The 19,820-nt window shown below is 41.6% G+C and overlaps 1 protein-coding gene across 9 annotated transcripts in view; it reads left to right on the top strand.

The window, feature by feature from the left end:
• ZNF618 (zinc finger protein 618) overlaps positions 1 to 19,820 on the top strand; it is a 127,318-nt gene that overhangs the window by 41,218 nt on the left and 66,280 nt on the right. For 4 of the 9 annotated variants that reach the window (XM_025210436.1, XM_025210432.1, XM_025210431.1 and 1 more), the window contains exons 4-6: positions 4,002 to 4,097; positions 7,192 to 7,269; positions 14,964 to 15,002. In XM_025210436.1, the coding sequence (XP_025066221.1) occupies positions 4,002 to 4,097; positions 7,192 to 7,269; positions 14,964 to 15,002 (213 nt within the window). The remainder of the gene's footprint in view (positions 1 to 4,001; positions 4,098 to 7,191; positions 7,270 to 14,963; positions 15,003 to 19,820) is intronic. The other 5 variants (XM_025210439.1, XM_025210434.1, XM_025210433.1 and 2 more) reach the window with 3 other exon arrangements.

Here is a 19,820-nt window from a genome sequence, read left to right as displayed (position 1 = left end):
GAAGGAGGCCTGTGGTTCTCAAACTTTTTAAAACTTGAGACACCCCTTGGAAAATGCCAGCCTTGTGCTTTCATGCATTTTTTGACTGTGATAGAGCAATTCTTCTGTTTCAAAGAACTCAGAAAGTCCAACACAAGTCAGGAAGATTTTGATGCTCAGGATTCCTATTTCAAATCCCTGGGTTTAGTTTGTGAGTCGTGTGCAGGTATATGCACACCTATCAGTGCTAATATCATGCATTACACTTAAAAGGATCTCACTGCAGCACCCTGGTTGAAAATCACTGAGGTAGACTGTGGCGAGAGTACCACATTAGCTTGAAGGGGCCAAGAAGGAAACTGATTTTAATTGCCTTGGGTTACTTTAATTTAACCTTTTTACAGTTAATATTGTGATTTATACCTGCACTACACTAGGTTTTCCCTGTTAAGCTCACAGTCCTAACCCTACCTGCCTTTAAGTGAAACCTTAGACCTCATCATTAGCCAGGGACAGACTGGAACTGGTTCAAGAGTGTTTGATGTTCAGAATCCTTGCTCACTGTATTCACCATCCCCTCTTCAGCTATGGCAGCCATTATACAATGAAGGACAGAGGCAGCAGCGACCTAGTAGGCCTGGCTGGCATTTGGATATGCCAGGCTTTCACAGCCTAATAGGAGAAAGCTGTTGTTTAACTAGGGAAGGGATGAATTAAGTGACATACTACAGTTATTTACACAATAACTTGATCCACTTTAGCATGGTTCCAGGTTGGTAGAAATTATTCTTAGAAGTTCAAGGGCCAGATTAAGGGGCACAGATAGCCCATGCTTCTCCACCCCCTGAAAGAATGGAGGAGTACAAGGCAAAGTCAGCCACGTAATACTGTTGGCAGTGCTGGAGCCCCAGAGATAATCCTTGCCTACCAGCAGGCAGGGGTGAACTGGAGAGAGAGAGGGCTCTTGAACAGAGGAAACAAGTAACCTCTACCATAACAGATACCACTGCTTTGTCAGTGAACCGTCTGTCCCCCTGCAACATCACTGGCTCCAGAAGCTAGAGTTTAGGAGTCCATAATGTTAGTTTGAGAACTGTGCATGAGCTCCCTCTGCTGGCTATGCACTAGCAGCTATCCCACGAACACTAATCCTGTGATTTCTACAAGTGTAGTCAGCGGTAAGCAACCATTTCTAGCTGCAGGCCCAAACAGCCCAGCCTGGGTCAAAGGCAGGTGCTAGGGCCTGGTCACTGCCACAAAGTTGCCTCTGCAGCAGCACAGAGAGTGCCTACAGCCAAAGCCCCCCCCCCAAATACTGCCAAAGCCCCCACATCCACGGACTGGATTCAACGGTTCCACGGGTCCAATCTGGTCTCCAGGCCATGGGTTGCCAATTCCCATTCTAGATAATATTGACCACAGTAGTGTAAAAACCAAAAAAAGACACAGGAGGCAGCCATATTGGTGTTTCCTGAACTTGGACATAGCAAAATGCCATGGTGACCAAATGCAGGAGACTTGGGGAAAGCTGCATAGCCATCTGCAAGGGGAAGCTGTGTGGCGACGGAAGGGGGGAAGATGCTATTTTCAAATTTGAAAGTGGGTATTAGGAACATGGAAGTGGCCTCCTGCGTCATTGGATCAAGTCTCCTGCATTAACCAAAGGAATACCTAAACTCACCACTTCAAACTCACTTAAAATTTCAAGAAGCAATATCAAAAATGCTGAGAATATCCTGTAACATTAAAAGTAATAAGGAATGGACTAAAAAAATCTCCTAGCTAGCAATTCCCCTTTAAATGAGTTGGGCATCATATTTTGTATTTTATACCCTTTTATCTGGGTTTCTTTAAAGCCAACTCAATCCTGAGGCAATTGGCAGTTAGCTCCAATTCCATTGTGAAAGGAGGCCCATAAGTGCATCCATTCATCCAGCCATTCACATGGTTCTTGTTCAGTTGGGAGGTGACACTCAGATTTGCTCTGAATAACTTTTCTGTTTGGCCACCAAATACTGCTCTCTGTGTGAACTGCAGTGCACAGATATCAGTTCCTTGTGGTTTCTCAAGCTGGCTCCTATTCAGGTTTTCTGCATCCTCCACTTCCAGTTACTCCCTCGCAAACACCACAAACAAGTAATATTTCCATAGCTGCAAAGTCATCTCTGCAACTTTCAATAAAGCCATTGCCGCCTGGCAATGTACTGCTGCTGTTCTTGGACTGTGGGATCCAGGCTTGCTAATAGTTTATGGCTCTAACCCTTCCCTTTCAGACCTTTTAAGGGAAAGCTGCTTCTTATCTGCTGCTGCATGAGGGTTTTTCCATAAGGCCTCCCTTGTCAAACCTTGATGGTGAATTGATTCAGTTGCCCACTGTAGAAATTGCTAGAGCTGCAATCACATGGAAGGTAGAGGCAGGGTGATTGTCTTCATGGAGATTTGAACTTGGGGTGTTTAAAGTGATAATTTTCTATGGTGCATAATAAAGTATAATTAATGAGTCAGAAGTAGACAAATTACCACCACTTTGGTAATATATTAATACAAGATACCTCTTCTTGTACCATAGAAGAAGTATTGTCAGATCAGTGGGAGGTGGCTTGTCTATATCAAGTCTGGAGACAGAGCTGGCCTTAGGGAAAATGGTACCCTGGACAAACTTATATTTTGGTGTCCCTCCCTTCTCCCTGCACCCCTCTCTGAGGCAGGCAGGGGCATGGGGCACAGTCGGTTAAGGAGACAGACCAGCATGGTTCTCCAGCAGAAGCTGGAGGCAGGGAGCCTGCCTGGGCTAAGCACTGCTTCTTCTGCCCGGGGTGTGACGGGCCTGGGGGAGAGTGCAGCTGTGAGCATGGGTTGCTCGTGTGCGTGTGCGTGTTGCCCCCCCTGACAATGGTGCCCTGGCTCTGGCTGGACACACTGTCTGTTCTCAGAATTTTGTTCTCACTACATTGGGACCATTCCAAGCTCCATTGTGTATTAGAGCTGAATAGTGGTTGATGCCCAGAGTGTTGGTCACTTAAGCTTCAAGGATGGTGGTTTAGGGACCGCTGGCTTAAGCTCTTCATTTCTGCAGAAGAGTTGCTAATACTTCCTTGGGCATTGGGTCCCTATTTGGGCATTACAAGTAAGTTGAATTAGCAGAATAATTAGCAGTAACTTTGGGACCTGATCAGTATCTGAATGCCAGAACTTTGACACCCCAAATCCCTCTGTGCTCCACATCTTTAGAAGCAAGTATAAGGAATGCCCTGCTGTCCTCATATATACCAGGTGGTCATGTTTCTAACACAGAGCAGTTCCGAAATATAAGGTTTTTTTATGACTTTGCATGCTGCCTGTGGGTCTGGGCTGGATGAATAACACTGATGCTAAGGTTTCTTAAGTAGAAGAGTTTGACAGGTGAACTCCCACAAAATCTATATGGAAGCCTAGAGGAATGGCAGTAGAAATTACACTTTTGCTGGAAGTTTGAGAGGATCGGGTGTGGGACTTTGATACATGTAGACAAGATAACTTCTGTCTTGGAATATTAAGAATTTCATTATTTTGGTATTTGGATTTTGAAATAGTTTATATAATTTGGGATTTAATCAAAAGGAATTTTGTATTAGGATCTATTTAAACCCTCCCATTGGAGCCATGATATGTCATCAGGTAGAGTATTGGGTCATAAATGTTTCCTAGAAGAGACAAGGATGGAGAGGGTAGGTCCATGTGCAAACCTTTCTGCTTATAGACCATCAACTAATTTGTATTGATTCAAGTTAAGATGCTCATGCTCTACCTGCAGAGTTGCCCAATTATTTTAACATGCAAGCACTTTAGGGAGCCCAGTATTTACACTAGATAAAATGGTGCTGCACAAAGCCGTACAAAACTCTCTGTGGCCTTTTGACATTTTGATATAAGGCCGTCACATCAAATGAGCATGTGACATTTTTACTAGCTTTCAGCCATCATTACCTTTTGGAAATTCATCCACTTTAAGGGCTTTTTCTGATTTTTTTTGCGCAATTTAGATGGAAAAGCAGTGGAACGTGGCTCTCCTGTTGGATATACACGAAATCGATATTCAGGCACCTGGATTTTTGACCATGCATTGAGATACACGTCCGGTATGTGATGGAAAGGTGTGAAAATTTAACCAGGGATTGAAGAGTGAGGGAAAGCTCTGGATGCAACTAGCATGTTGCTCATACTCCAAATGCAAGACTTAGTAAAAGCCTGACAAAATCTAATGCACTGATTAACCAAACACCCCCCTTCCCTGTCTCTTTTCATATTTGAAGCAGCTTTAACCTGCATGACTTGTCTTGACATGGATAAAAGCCCAAGGTGTCCCCAAGGCCAAAGCAGCAGTATCTAAGCCAACACAAGCATGCTGTTTGTAAGATTGTGACCTGCAGGGATGTCTCTTCTCACCACATCTTTCCTCCCCATTAAATAACACATTGATTGTGGCAAGTCATCCCCACCTTTGATTTGGAGGCATGTGACTGTTTCTACCACCCCACTCCACATAACATCATATAATAGGATCAGCTTCAGAACTGATGCCTCTACCATTATGTTCACTTTGGCACAACTGGAAAAATCTAGCTCCACAGAACACTTACTTGGGTTCCATACCTTCTATAAGCTATGCTGTCTTCAGGACATGGTGCTTGTAACTGTTCTTGCCTTACGGTGCAAGAGCTCAGAAGATATGGGTAGAGGAGCCCTTACTTGAGGATGTGGAGCAGGCACAAAGACAAGTCTGTATGGAGCCATACTTTCTGCTTCCTTCATTGTATTATGGGGCAAGTAGTCCCTGTGCTCCAAGCTCTTCTGAAAGCCACTGTTTTAGTGTTTGGTACTGTGCAAAGTGAGCAATAGTTACAGGGATTTGTGCTGTATAAATATAAGGTAAAATTAAAACAGAAAGCCATAGATTCTTGTTGACAGTGATATAAAGCACTAGCTTTTCACTGGTGAGGATGTGGATTCTAATGCTGGCTCCAGTCTCATGTGAAACAGACTTTGGCGGGTCTTTCAACTTTGGCCCTATTTGTCCACATCTCAGGACCACATATCAGCAAACTGACAAATTCTTACTAGGAAAAGCCAGTGGCTAGAATAACAAAGGATCAAGAGATTTAGACAGCCAGGGGGCAGCAGGAGGCAATCTTGCATGGCACTGCCAGCACTATCCATCCTTCTCACCTCTTAGTGTCACTTGTTTTCAGATGCACAATCTCCTAAGTGTGTGTTTGCAACTCAAATAGAGCTTCATATTTGAGCCAGAAGGCAGCACGGTCACATGTATGGACTTTTTTTCTTTATGAAATGCTCTGCACGCAAATGCACCTAAATGCCACAGAAATAATTTCCACAGGAAGTGGGGAGATATATTAAAGAAAGATTTTCAGAGTAAAGTCCCTTGTTCTTATTTTTTCTTACGTAGGCAAAGCTGCTATTGGTATAGGTGATTATTGCTAATGGCTCTCTTTCATATTTCCTGTTGGTGTGACTTATCTTTTGCTGTAAACACAAATCATGATTCTTTGTAACGCAAGTGTAATAAGTATATTAATATTTGCTATATTTTCTTTTGAACTGTCTCTTATAACAAGAGGTTTTGTTTTGTAGGACAAGTATGATAACCATTTAACATGTAAAATGATTTCAGAGGGATGCTGTCAACTGATTCAGGTCCAGAATTTGATGGTGAATTTGTTAAAACCAGACTTACTCTTGCATTAGCAGTCAACCTTTAAATTTCTTTAAAAAAATATTATTAATTGTTGCTAAGAAACATGGCAAGGAACAAACCAAACTCAGTTTCATTTGAGTGTCATATCCTTTCTAACATACTTACAAAAATACAGAATTTCAGAATATTACTTCAAAGTCACCTTATTGCTATAGTGTAATAGGCTATGGTATATTCCTATGAGCTCCCCATGCTGTTTCAGCATTAGTGGAAAAGGAATAGCTTTCCGAGCCCAAAGACATTCTCAAGTGATGCTAGCAATGGTTCTGATGGATAGAGTAGAATTCAGCTCTGTTTAGAAACAAAGGGGACAGTCATTTTCTCCCAAGGGAGAGGACATGAAATGAGAAAGAAAGGATATAACCATAAAGAAATAAAAACAACCAGTTGAGATTTGTTCCTTGAGAGACATCAGTTTTGATTAGAATTGGGTGAATAAAACAGCCTGTAGCCTGTGAATTTGTGTTAAAATGGTCTGCAACTTACTCTGGCCACGTCCACAGTTTGCACGGTTGGGAAATGGGACTTTCAAAGTCACATGCCCAAGCTTTTGCAGAAATCAAATTTTAACTTTTGCAAAGCAACTTTCTACCCTTCCTGCCATATTCCTTGTCTGGAAGGCAGAAACAGTACCTCAAGTGTTATCTGGCCAGTTGTAGCTAACCAGTGCAATACAAATAATGAATTATGTGTACTTGTAAAAACGACTGACAACCAATTCTTGGAGCTAAAGATAGCATCAAAGAACTATAACAGATATGAGCAAGTTTCTGTCTGCTCATGAACATCCCGTGAACAGGAGAGGCTAAATTCATTGAGTAATTTCATCTTTATGACTTGTTCTCTCAGCTTCACTTCTGTCTGTTGACTGTTTATAAACAACAGGTTAGCTATACAAATTGAGAGGAGGGAATGCAATTATCATTTGATTTTACTTATAAAGAGCAAAAGTTCAATTTTTATCTTTCTCGTTTTCTCTTGATGTATATTTACCATATCTTTTTGTTTGGTTATTACATTTCTTGAGGTATTTTGAACGCTACTTGCCAAGACATAATTATATGTTGCCTTTATTTAAGATTGCACTCTTTTTCCCCCATCTACCAGGAACTAATTCAAGGTTAACTTTGGCCTCTAGAATTTTAGCTACTATTATTATCAAAACATAATTCAGACTATTTTGAGAGTGGTTCTTTCACATTATTAATAAGGTTCCAAAGATGTACTGAACATGGAAGATCAGCAACATATGTGAAGTACTCTTACATGAGTCAGAACACAGAATCCAACTTGGCCAATGGGGTATAGATTCCTGCCATAATTCCCATGAATCTTCCAAATATTCCCTTGCTGTAAGTTGTACTCTTCTCTGCCCAGTTTGTGGTTGTCTCTGTATAATGGTGCCATCTGTTGCTGTTCTAATATGGTGATATACACTTTTCTGTCCTGTTTTTCAGGGTCTTATGAATGTGGAATATGTGGGAAGAAATACAAGTATTACAACTGTTTCCAGACCCATGTGCGAGCGCATAGAGGTATCTCTCTCTCCTGCTCAAACCTTTGGGAATTCTACATTAACATTCATGCTCAGGAGACATATTTGGGAAGGCCTGAGTGGCTCCTCTGCTGCTACTGCTTGTCAATGCTATCAGTCTGCCACATGGCCCTGTGTTAGGATTGCCCTCTGCTGTTGTTGTCAGACTCAGCGGGATCTGTGCTCCAGCTGCATTCTTTCGGACAGCACCATAAACTGATTGCATTTAGCAAAATTAAATAAGATATCTGAAATTTTCTTCATGGGCCTCTTCCTGTGGCTGTAACTGGGTGCAGTGTTATATGCTGGGATCATTCCAATCGGATGTAGCATTCCACATGAGAAGCTGCCTTTCTTGGCACAGATCTGTCTGTGTCAGCAGTCCAATTGCCGTAGCAGTAGTAGGTGATCTGCTCATTGCTCCCCAGCTTCCTGCCCAGCCATCCTTTTTTTTTAAAATTTCCGTCTCTGTTGTGTTAGAAATCAGTTGTTACATGACAGGCCCACAAAAATGGTTTGAGCAAATTTCCTGTCTATGGATATTGGCGGGCTGTTAACAAATTATTCAGAGCTGTTGAATGTTGTCCTGGAGGGGAATTCTGTGGGAATTAAACATTTAAGATGGTGATGGTAGCAGTTACCTAAATGCTTAGAGGCATTATCTTCTATATCCGTTATCTCATTTTTCTATAGCTTATTGTAGTATCTCCATACCATTGATGTATCAAAAGTTCAAAGGACACTTCAAGTTTAGAATCCCATTTTTAACTGTAACTTTCTAAATGCACCGTTGGTATGAAATTTCTCAAGCTTAGTCACAGATCAGAAGCAACAGAATGTAGGGTTAGGGAAAGGCATTGCTCTGCTACTGCTTTTTTCTGTAGCTACACACTTGAGTTGGTCAAAATGCAGATGTGTCTTTTTTTGAAGAAATATGATAATGAAATAAGTATTAGAGACTTTTGAAATTAGCACATCACATGTGGAACTGCATTTATTATCTTTCATTTTTGAGATGAGCAGTAAAGTAAATCTCTGCGGGCACATCTACACATTGCCCTATGACGATGTAGCGACATGCTACATCACCACGTGGCACACTACAGTGACGTAACGATCATGTGGGTCTACATGTACTCCCCCAGTATAGTGCCCCACTATGGCAATGTAGTGGCAAAATCTAACCATGCACTGCACGCATGACGCAGTAATTGCCCATACTGCACCGTGCTTTAGTATTTCCAAAAAGAAGTACTAAAGCATGGTGACATGTAGACGTGCCCTGAAAGTTGTAGACGTATTGAAGCTGCCTCAATCTAAATAAGAATACTAGCCAGTGCATTCTTCAATATAACGACTACGGCTGGAATTTTTAGAGTCTAAGGGTAGGAGATATTTAACTCTCCAGGGCTGCTGTGAAAATACCAGCATAAAACATAGTAGGCATTAATGTAATATTAACATTACAAGTTTAAACTTGCAGAAATGAGCATACGCATGAATTAAGGGTTAATATATATCTTTAAATGCCATTTTGAAAGTATATTATATGTGACCGTGTAATTAAAGCATACTATTTCACAAAAAGTACTGTTATATTATACAATTTTTTCTCCAACTGTAAATATGCACAGCATTTTCTAATATTTGATACAATTTTGTGAATACCAAGAAAATTCATGAAAGCCTTTTATTTGAGCAGTGCTACAGATTAACACCATGCTATAATTGAAGCATAACAGCATAAAGAAGTACAGTATTGAATGGTGTTAGTTGCTGACCAGTACAAAGTATGCAGTTACGTTGCAACATTAACTCTTTCAAGAAATATTTTGCTTTTTTAATATGGACGGTTTCTTGCTGAGACCCTACTCTCAGTTGGAGTCCACAGGCACTATCTTAATATAGCAGTCAGGTACAGTATGTTATATCTCACAGTAAAAACAACCAATTAACCAATTAAGTACTTAAAATGAAATCCTGATACACTTCACTCCCTGAAGTCAGTAGGAGTCGCCATTGACTTTAGCGTGGTCAAGTTGTTATCCCTAGGCCCCTGGAAACACTTATTTTTGTCTTTTCATTTCCAAATGATTTGTAATAAATGACCATGTGCTTTGTATATGGGGCAGATTGAAGGCTATAGATACAACCCTAACTTTGCATTTCTTCACTGAGTGCTTAAATTCACAATCTTCAATCTCTGCCATGGGATCTTAAATTCAAAGCTCTTGCAGCTTTGGCTGCTGAAGTCCTTCCCATCTCCTTTGTGCACTCAACTACCATAATTCAGCTAGGGTGTCATGTGCCCTTTCTTTGGGTTCAGTGAACCTCCAGTCGGTTGATATTTGCCTGTCTGTCTTTATAGTTTTGAGAACTTCAGGTTATGTGGCCCCCCAGTACATCAGCTCATTTCAAAGGATGCACAGCTCCCTTGGAATTGGTTTCTTGCCCACCTGTTCAGGATGCTTTCTTCCTGGGATGCTTCTGTGGAGAAGTGGCCAGATTAATTGTTTATTAAGAAGCCCCTTTTTCTTTTTTAACCTGGAATGGTCCAAAGCTACCAAAAATGTCCTTGGTTTCTTTTGACACCAGGTCATTAAGTTCTTTTATCACTGACTGAGCCTTACCGGATTGTAAATCCACCTCAGACGTGCTTCAATTCAGGTAAAATGAAGTCATCCATATGGTGCACTTCCCTATCCAAAGGACTGTTACTGCCACAACTCCCCTCCAGTGAGGGATGCCACCACTTGGTGGTGAAGATTCTGCCCTGAGACAAGGAATGGACAAATCATATTCTCGTGCCCATCTGATTTTTTTGTTGTTGTTACTTTTGGAACGTTTCTTATAATGGTGGATGTTCTGTTTTGTTTTATTTTATTTTCTAGAGGACACATCCCTTTGAGGCTTGCTTATTTATTGTTTTTGCTGTGTGGGAATTATTTTATCCCTATATTTCTTGCAGTTTTGGCTTACACTGTAAGTAGTCATACTGCAACACCTGTGGCCTGTATGGGGGTTTTGATCTTTGATGTCAGTCCTCCAGAACAGAAGACTGCTTTCCTATTTTCTTGGTGTTCAGAGGCATCTCATGGAATTTTTTGTCTTCATTCATCTCCACCTCCTCCCAACTTAGCAGAGGTTAGGGAGATTTTGGTTTTGTAGAAACATGTTTTTTTAGGCTGGTGGTTCACTTTCAAGAATGGTTTGTTTCCTTTTGGCAAACTTGGTATTTTTCTGGTGTATTGACTCAAACAGACACGGTCTTCCTGTGTTGTTCAGGGTTGGTTGGAAGGTCAGAGGAAGTGAAATGGGTGTAAAGTGGTGGAGTGAGCTCACAGTCAACTAGTGCTTCAGACAGCAAAATATCTTAAAATGTTTAGCCTGATTTGTCCTAGAAATCTGAAGCTCTAGCATGGAAATCCAGTGTAAGTTTACCTTCAGAGGAGCAGCACCCTTTTCCCTGCTTTTCAATATAAGCATGTATTTTTTAATTTGTTAAAAAATAATAAAAATAAGTACCATTTTCTTTTTAAAGCAAACAAACAATCAAATGAAAATATCATTTAAGATAGAGGAGCTGAAAGACTCCTTTGTGAAGAGTTTAGGAACTATGCAAGAGCCAGCGACCTTCCTTCTCCTCCTCTGGAGCAATGTTAAACCCTGCTGGGACATAAGGAACTCAGAATGTAGTGCATGAGACCCAAGTGCTGCATTGCCTAGCTATGAGAATAGCTGTTATCTAGAATACCAACATTAGCAAAAATGAATGCTGCGCATGCATGTGCGTGCATGTCAGAATGTTTTTGGTATCACTGTTTTTTGTAAATTCACGTTTTTTAAACAATGAAAGGACCTAATACTTGTGGGAATTAGCATCTGAACATTTGACATTAAATGGTTCAGTCATATTTTAGTGATGTGAGTAGGAAAGCATTTATCATTTATTGAAGAGAAGGTGGAGAGAGGCCATTTTACTAGACTTTCAGAGGATTTTAAAATAATAAACCTTTAGACTGAGACTAGGCATGGAAAATTTTTGTCCAGAAGACATTTTCAGAATGTTTGGAGCAAGGCAAAACAGAAGTTTATAAAGCAAGTCTTAACGTTAACTCTAGTAGTTCTGACAGAATAACAAAGGAGTCTTTCCGTGTAGGGCATAACTGTAGTTTTAATATACAACAAGGGACCTACTGAATTCAGGGCCAGCTGCTCCCCGATTTCGTGGTCTGAGTGCAGCACCGGTCTCCATTTTCACAGCAGGGTGCGGTGGGCCCACCACAAATTAAGATTGGCCATCTGACAATCTCTGGGACTTGTGGGGCCTCTTGGTCAATCAGAGGCGTGGGGGTTCTCAGTAGGTCCCCCCTCTCCTTCCCTCCCTACTTCAGGGCTTCCTTCTGTTTTCTGTTTAAAGCTCCTTTTTATTCCCCTCCCTTCCTCCGCCCCCCCCCCCTGCTTTTTTGCAATCCCTGCATTTTTTCATGGGAGACCTACTGACTTCACGGTTTCCACAAAAATTGTGAATTCGCGATTTTGGTAGGTCCCTACTTATTATATTATATTATTCAGTAAGCAAGGCTCAGTAAGGAACCTCACTTTCAGATTGACTGCCATTTTAATTCAGTATGGATACATCAGCTGAGGATCAGATATAATGCTACTACTCATAATATTAATAAAATTGAGTGTAGGTTTCTAATGACATCCTCTTTTTTGATTCTCTCAGAACTTTGCAGTACTTTCAAATTTGGGGTTAAAATTTCCTGGATTGGTCTCTGTCCAATTCTGTTTGTTTATAGTGAAAAGATTGATAATAGGAGGATAACCAGTTCAACTTTTCAAACATGGAGGTATGGGGGTTGGAGGCATTTTTTTCCCTTCACATATGTATTGTGGAAATAATTTTAGAATAGCTATGGTTCCGAAGCAACTGGGGATAGAAAGTTGAAATTTGATGGGAAAATAACTCTTATTGAAAAGAAATGGTATTTCTGGTACCAAAGGAAATTGGTTTTTATTTTACCAAATTATCTGCTTTTGAAAAACCACTTATCAAGCACATGCGGTACATTTTCATAGCTGAATAAAATATATTGACACAGATTTAAGAAATTTAAGGCTTGGTGATGGGCACATTTGCCCTGCTGTACTGCACCATCAGAGCCCCAGCATTTTTGAGAGTGCTGAAAAAGACAGGTTTACCATTCTGCAATATAGCTTACGTGGAATATAGAGCCATGGTTATTGTACTGACTTAAGTTACTTTTAGGGTATAAACTAATTTCCATTCTGATCACTTTACTTTCACTTACGTATGTAACTTTGTCGGAAAGGTGACTCAGGGTTGGGTTGTTTTAGTTTTTGGTTGTGAAACCATTCTTGATTTAGCCAAGCAGGGTCAATATACTTTCTTGCAACATGTCTGCACATGTGCAGCTCAGAAAAGGATGAACTTAAAAACTGAATTTTGACACATTAAATTTGAAGGAACTATTTTAAAGCAGAATAATAAAGGATTAAAAATAAAATTTGTCCACACTTAAGTATAAAGTATTGATGGTTTGTGTATGCTATTACCTGTGCAGCATTTAACGGTAAAGCATTCCATTGAGCCACCACTAGGTTTTTTTCACTTTAGTGAGAGAGTAGTGCCATTTCAAATCTATAACAGCTGTCCAGAAATACAGTTTTATGATTCAGTCATTCTGTAGATTCTGTGATTCTGATCTGGGGCTTCAGTTTATGAAGATGTGCAAAAATCCTGAGGTGCACATGGCATTGTTACTTTTTAGTATTAGTATCATTATCATTTTAGATAAATACATATGTACATAGACTCTCTCTCTCTCTCTCTCACGGACGCACGCACACACACATGAAAGACATTCAGACTAGTAATTCAGAATTGCAAAATTTCCAAGGTCCATAACCATATATTTGTATATGTATTTTTGTTAGAAGCAGGGAAACTAAATGCAAAAACTTGCATTAATAATTTAAGGTTGCAAATTTAAAAATGAAAAAGCGATGAAATGAAACTGCTGTGATTTTCATAGTAACATTAGCTTGCCCTTGTGGAACATCTGGAATAACTTTTATTAAAATGTGGTTATTAAAATACAGTTTGGTACATAGGGTATGCAGTTTAACATGGCTCTGAAGTCAAAATGTTTACATTTTCTGAATTTTTACTGGGAATTTTTTCCCAGCTTGCAGCCTTATCTCATTGTACTCATGTAGGGCTTGTAATATGATCATTGGTGTTTGTTATTTCTGGTCACATGCTCTGCTGTGGTCAGGGCTGTCTCTCCTATCTTCCCACGAATGATCCCCGAGAACCCAGAAATGAAAACTGCAATGTAGTGCTGGTCAGTCAGAGGAAGAACTACAGTGGCTTTTTGTACCATTTTTTGTTGAGGCCTCACCCCCTGTGATCACCTATTCCTTATATTGGACCTAGCTCTGTGATTGGGAAAGCAAAGAGTACACAGAAAAGTGACACCATGCCATTGTGCTCTACCCTCTCTCCCCCAGGGGAATGATATTGGGCAGGCATTATGTTCTGTTTATATTTCCATGCTTATTGTAGTTGCCAAGAATCTAGGCACATTAGTTATTTCAAGAAACATTCAGTAGAAAAATGTTACATTTATATTTGCATATTCAGTTAATAACACTTGAACTATTGAATATACCTCTCTGAACTTAGCCACCCATCTGAACCACAAACTCTCAAGGATGTTCAGCTTCCTGTCCATCTGCTTCACTGTTTTAAGTGCCTGCTCAAAAAAAAAAGGAAAAAGAAAGAGATTTTGCACTTTCCACTGGAGGATAGCTGAGGGGGCCCTCACAGAAAATGAGCCGCAGGCAGCTCATTCCTATTTGATCTAAAATGACTTCAGTTGGAGCACTCTGGTCATATTGTATTGGTAGTGCACAGGGGTATGGGACAACTTGAGCAGCAGCCAGCCCTGGGCATGGGATCCAGGAAATCCCTGTCACCAAACACACCATGCTCTGGACTCCTGGCTCAGGTCCTTGTTTGATTCTAAGCTACAGCCTTTTGTTGCTGGGCTGGTGTAGGCGACACTTGGTTGTAATGTTTCTATGTAAAAAGCAACCCAGTTTTGAGCTCAGGAACCAAATGTCGTTGCTTTGGATATATATGTAAATGAAAAAACCAAACAAAAAACGAATGCACCGGAATTGAAGAGCTCCAACACAGCTTCAGTACAAAAGAAAATCATTAAAGGGGCCTGATCTTGACCCATACCTCAAGCTCCTGATAACACCAGCCGAGCCATTCTCAGCAGGTTTTAATCTGACGCAGATCCTGCCTTCAAAAGGAGCCCTGCAAATTCACCAGGTGCTCCTCCCTCTGCAGGAGCTGGGCACCTCCAGGGCCTTCTTTCTGCTGAAATAAGCTGGTTCGGAGCAGCAGCAGCCCATGCAGAGTCTGCACTCTTGTGAATTTTCCACATGGTGTGTGTGCAATAGAGAAAGGGGCCAGCACACAGCTATGGAATGAATATTGTGGAGATGGAGGGAGCTGACTGGAGAAGAAGGGACTGAGGAGCCAGGATTTGCAACACTACAGCCCCCCCAGTAAGGCAGTTGCAGAAGCTGTGTGCTGTCAAACATTTGACAGAATCTGCTGTCAAATCTAAGTGCAGCTCTTTCTCTTTGCAGACACTGAAGCTGCCTCAGGTGAAGGAGCCTCACAAGGCAGTAAGTACTAACTTCACTGTATGTGTGTGAGGGGGGATTGGGGCTCAGAGGTGTACTGAAGTACAGTACAATGTTTGTGGGTGTGCTTGTGGGTAGGTGTTTCACCCCTCACCTGGTGAACCACATCTCTTTTTCATTGTCTGTTGAGTGATACAGATAGGCTTATTTGTGATATTTCCTGACTCTCACTGCAACATTGGCATTGCTGAATTTAGATCTAGTTTATGACTTTCCTCCTGTTGCCTGGGGTCTGTATGCCAAGGTGCTCAATGAAATGTCAGATACTTACGCAGATCAGAGGAGAGATGTGGAGGGGTCTAGCACCGCACTGTTCTCTGTTTTAGTAGCCAAGATGTTTTAAAAACACAGCAGGTGAGTTGGGTTGTGTTGGGAAGGGACAGAAGGGGGTGGCCTATGTACTTTCATCAGAGGTCCCGAGGCATACTTTCTGAGCACCTGTAATCTCAGCAGGTCGTGGCCCTGCCTGCCTCTGCCTGCTAGTTTGAGCATGCCAATTCCTGTATTTGTTCGATCTCTCTTGTGTTTCTTTGGCTGTTCCTGTTTGGTAACTCCTGTCACATCGCACTTTTCCATAGATTACCACAGGAGGGCAGCTTCCACTAAGCTAATGAGAAAAACTTCCTTGGTGAGACTCATTAGAGCAATGCCAGGAAGGTGCTTTGCTGTTTATGGTATATATGTAAAAGCTGATGGAGCACACCCCATTAATTCCCTCATCACCTTTGTTCCCCTAGTGCTCCTATTTCTCTCCTGCTGGCTTCCCCTGACATAATGTTAACTTAGTTCTATGAACTGCAGCTTAATGCCTTTGACCTATTCCAGTGCTTTCCTGCTTGGAAATCATTGGCCCTTGGGGTGCTTTCACCTTGTACCTTTTGATTATAAAACCCACAGACACAGCTTTGAGTGATTTTGTGTACGGGGAGCGAGGTCAAAATGGAATGGTGTCACCTCAGTGTTTCCTGAGATGCTTCTTTCTCGCATGCCTTTTTCAGTGCTCTCCTGTGGGGTTGAGGTTGCATCCGTACCATACAGACATTTGTAGCTGAGGGCATATTTATACCAAGTGACTGCAGTGCAGTGTTGTCAGACCTGAGCGAGGTCTCAACTAACTTGGGTACCAGCAGCAGTCTGGTCACAGGGTGGGTAGTTTACTCTGATGAGAAGCAGATCTGTCAGGAGGCTATTGATTCCTTCGTCTCCACAAATCCATTTTTCACAGGATAAAACTCTCCTTTACATCTGTGGTGAGTGGGACTTTTCCCGACAAAAAAAAAAAAATCTTGAATAGCTAGCAGTTTGCTCAGCTATCTCGCTACATAACAGCTGCACGCACTGTTTGCCTGCATGTGTTGGGGGTTGCCTGTCACCATCCTAACACCAGCACAGCACAGGGAAACAAGACCAGAACAGAAACAAGGTCATGTCATATAAATCCAAGAAGCATCCACTAACTTCAGTCTCCAAAGTCATTCCTTTTCTTTTCAGACCCATTACCATAGTAGTGTACAGGATAAATTAACTTGTAATTTCTAAGCTACTTTTCCTGTCTGGAAATGTATTTGGTGTTGCCACGTCTCGCAATTTTATCAAGAGCCTTGTGTTATTTCATGTCTGTCTTAAAGCCACAGCTTCTGGAGGCATGTGATTAGGTGAGAATCCCAGTTTTTGTTAACAAATAAAAATGAAAAGGTAAGTTGGTAGGCCCAATAGTTGTAGAAAACAGCTTGGACATGTGATGCAAATTCATCCTAAGATGCAAAAAACAGAAGGGTAACTAAACAGCATGCAAAATGTATCATCTAAAATAAAATGAGAACTTTTAAAAAAACTTTTTTAGGCTTTTTTTGAGGATATTTGAATGGCTAAAGCTAGTAGTAATACTCTGGGCCCTGGTTTAAGCTTCTCAATCATGTCCTTCCTTTTTACTTCGCTGAGCAGTGCTTTGTAGTACATTATCAGGTAGGTTTCTTCCTGTACCTTTCACAGTGAAAATCAAGCTCTTTGGTCATTTCTTATTTCAGTTGGTGCTCTGTTGTCCCTGATGCTTCCCTGTTTGCCCTTAGTGAGACCCCAGCCTCTTATTTCTGTTCTTGCTGAAGAGAGTCGTTGGGCCTTGTTGTTGTTTCCTTTTCTTTCCAATGAGACAGGTTTAGTTATTCAGCTACATAATGCAGATGTTTAAAACATACTGAGTTTCTTCAGTGTTTAGGATGCTCCCATTGCATCTTGTATAGGGAAGACCACCTGCATGTTCAGAGTATCAGATACCTGAGGAGAGGAGTGGAGAGCAAAATGTGCAGGAAAAACTGGAGGGTTTCATACAAGTATTTTGTTCCTGTTATGGTGAGTGTATACCCTGTACTGTCAGAGCCATTAATGAACTGACTCCTCAGCTGGGGCCGATGGCTGGCTCTGCAAGAGATGGACAGACCAGAAGAAGGCTATAGGTCTTGAAAAGAAGAAGTAAAGGCTCAGAGAGGGTGAGTGACTGAAAGGACCTTTCGTCAGCACCACGCCTGAGGGGAGCCACTCAGGCAGCCAGTAGAGAGGATAACAGGAAAAAGGAAGGAAAGAACAAGGCAGGCAAAGGATTGGGAAGAGCCACTCTGCTTGCTTTGTGCAGGGTCTCTGGACAGGAGCCCAGAGGAGTTGGGTGTCTCCAGTTCTCCTACACATGCCAGCCAAAGGGGTTTGAAAGCTCTAGATCCAAGTGTCCAAAACCTGAGACTGGGACCTGAGACTGTTGACCCTCAGAGTATAACCGTTTCCTTAAGAGAGTCATTGCTGCCCCAAGGGAGGGGAGAATATTAGTGGCCTGCCTGGAGCTGTGATCAAACTAGCACATGGGAATATGGCAACCGGTGGAGTGAAAGGGAAATTGAGGTAGGTTCATTGAAACTCCCCATACAAATGTGATAGAAAACCAGTGGGTGATGGCTAGATTAGACAATCCCTCAGAAACAGCCCTAGTGCATGTCCTCTTTCTTTTCAACCGTATATTAACTCTGGAACTGGCAGAGCTGTTGCTAAATTCACATGGTTATAATTTTCTGAAGAACTTTGCTCCTTCCTCTTCCTCCTTGCTACTGTGATGAAGGTCCTCAGCTCTCTCATTTTCTCTCTGTGCCTTCCTGCCTTCCACTTGTGGATAAATTGAAGCCCAGAGCCATACTGGCCTCCTTTGCCAGGGCTTTTTTTCCTTTTCCTTCTCAATGGCCCCGCTTGTTTCCTTGTCAGTCTGTTTGCTGCTTATATATTTTAAGAACTTCATATTTATCTTTCCTTCCTTGCTATTTTTGTTTTGCTTGCTGCTCTAGTCCTACCCTCTGTTGACCCAGTTTGGATCTTTACTCCCTTTATATTATAGATTACCTTATTGTTTAGCTTTGCCTTTGCTATTTTTACTTCACTGAATAGCTCTACCCACTTGGATGATTTCCTCATTCACTGATTCTCTGGACGTGGTTCATCTTCTTGCTTCTAAATTCCTGAGTATTTGAAGTGTGCAGAGCAGGGGTGACTAGTGCCTCCTGAGTCTGGGGGGGCACAATTTGTGGGCAGGCCCGGGGACGGGCCAAAAGCCCCATATCCATTCATACTTCTGTGCTGCGGCTTAGTGCCTCTCCCCCCCACCCCCCCCAGCAACACGTTGCTGGCCCACGCAGCAAAAAAAACTGTCCCATCCTGAGTGGTGCCAAGTCAAGAGCCAATCTTGGGGGGCATGTGCCCCCCCTGCCACTCACCTGTGGTGCAGTGAGCTGTTGTTTTCTCTCACCTTATGTAGACTTCTTACTTCTTTCACAAGTCCAGGCGTCCATACACCTCTTAAAATGGTGATAAGAATGCCTCCCTCCTTTAGCCAGTGCGTCCCCAGTACCAGCTTGAATAAGCACGGGAAAGCATCTCTCATTCTGCAGTGAGGTTGGAAAAGATGTCCTACTCTACTCTGTGGAAGGCTCTTTTTCCTTTATTTCTATTCTTTTTTAAACTACTTGATTATTCTTCATGGTGACTCTTTGGAGCCAGTTGTCATTTGCGTCATCAAATTGAGCACAAAGAGTGTTTAGGAGGGATTTGAGTGCAGTGCTCACTCTTAACAGAGGAAAATAACATTAGCAACCCACCGTAGTAGGATTTGGTTGTGAGTGGTGGTTTTTCTGCTTCCTTGATGCATTATCAGTATGGTAGATAAATCTGTGCATGGATATGTCCTCCCCCACATTCCCTTTGAGTCCAAGGAAGTGATTTTTGGCAGAAGACTGGAGCAGGAAGTTCTGACATTACTCCCTGGGCAAGTAAGGGCTATAGGCAGGGTAGAATAGTTAACGCGCATTAGCCTGACTACAACTTGCTTTAAAAAAACCCAAAAAGGGTTTGTGTGGGGAACCGCCAACTTGGAGGGCAGTGTGAAAACTCCTTTGAGGGGGAAAGTGTTTGGTAATCGTGGTTCATTATCTTGGTTTGGTCTGTTAAAAGGCTTATGCTATTCTTTGTATTTTGAGATATAAACTTAATCTTTGAGGGAACTCCTCCCAGGCCACTGTCTTTGCTTCAAATCAAGGACCATAATTTCCAGGTTCTGCCAAGAGAGAGAAATTGAATGAATTTTGGGTATCAAAGCCAACAGCATTAATGTAGGAACAGATGCCTTGTTTAACTATTATCACTTTAAACAATTATGGTTAAGGGAAAATGTTATTGAACAATCCTTTGTTTGAGACCTTTTTATCATAGATGGCATTGGTATACTGATCTCTGTGTATAGATTACTTAATATTATACAAGACACTTGCA

Source organism: Alligator sinensis, unplaced genomic scaffold (genome assembly GCF_000455745.1).
Source record: "Alligator sinensis unplaced genomic scaffold, ASM45574v1 scaffold610_1, whole genome shotgun sequence".
Lineage (NCBI taxonomy): Eukaryota > Metazoa > Chordata > Crocodylia > Alligatoridae > Alligator > Alligator sinensis.
The sequence above is the reverse complement of the archived record's forward strand: the minus strand, read 5'-3'. Positions and strand labels throughout refer to the sequence as shown.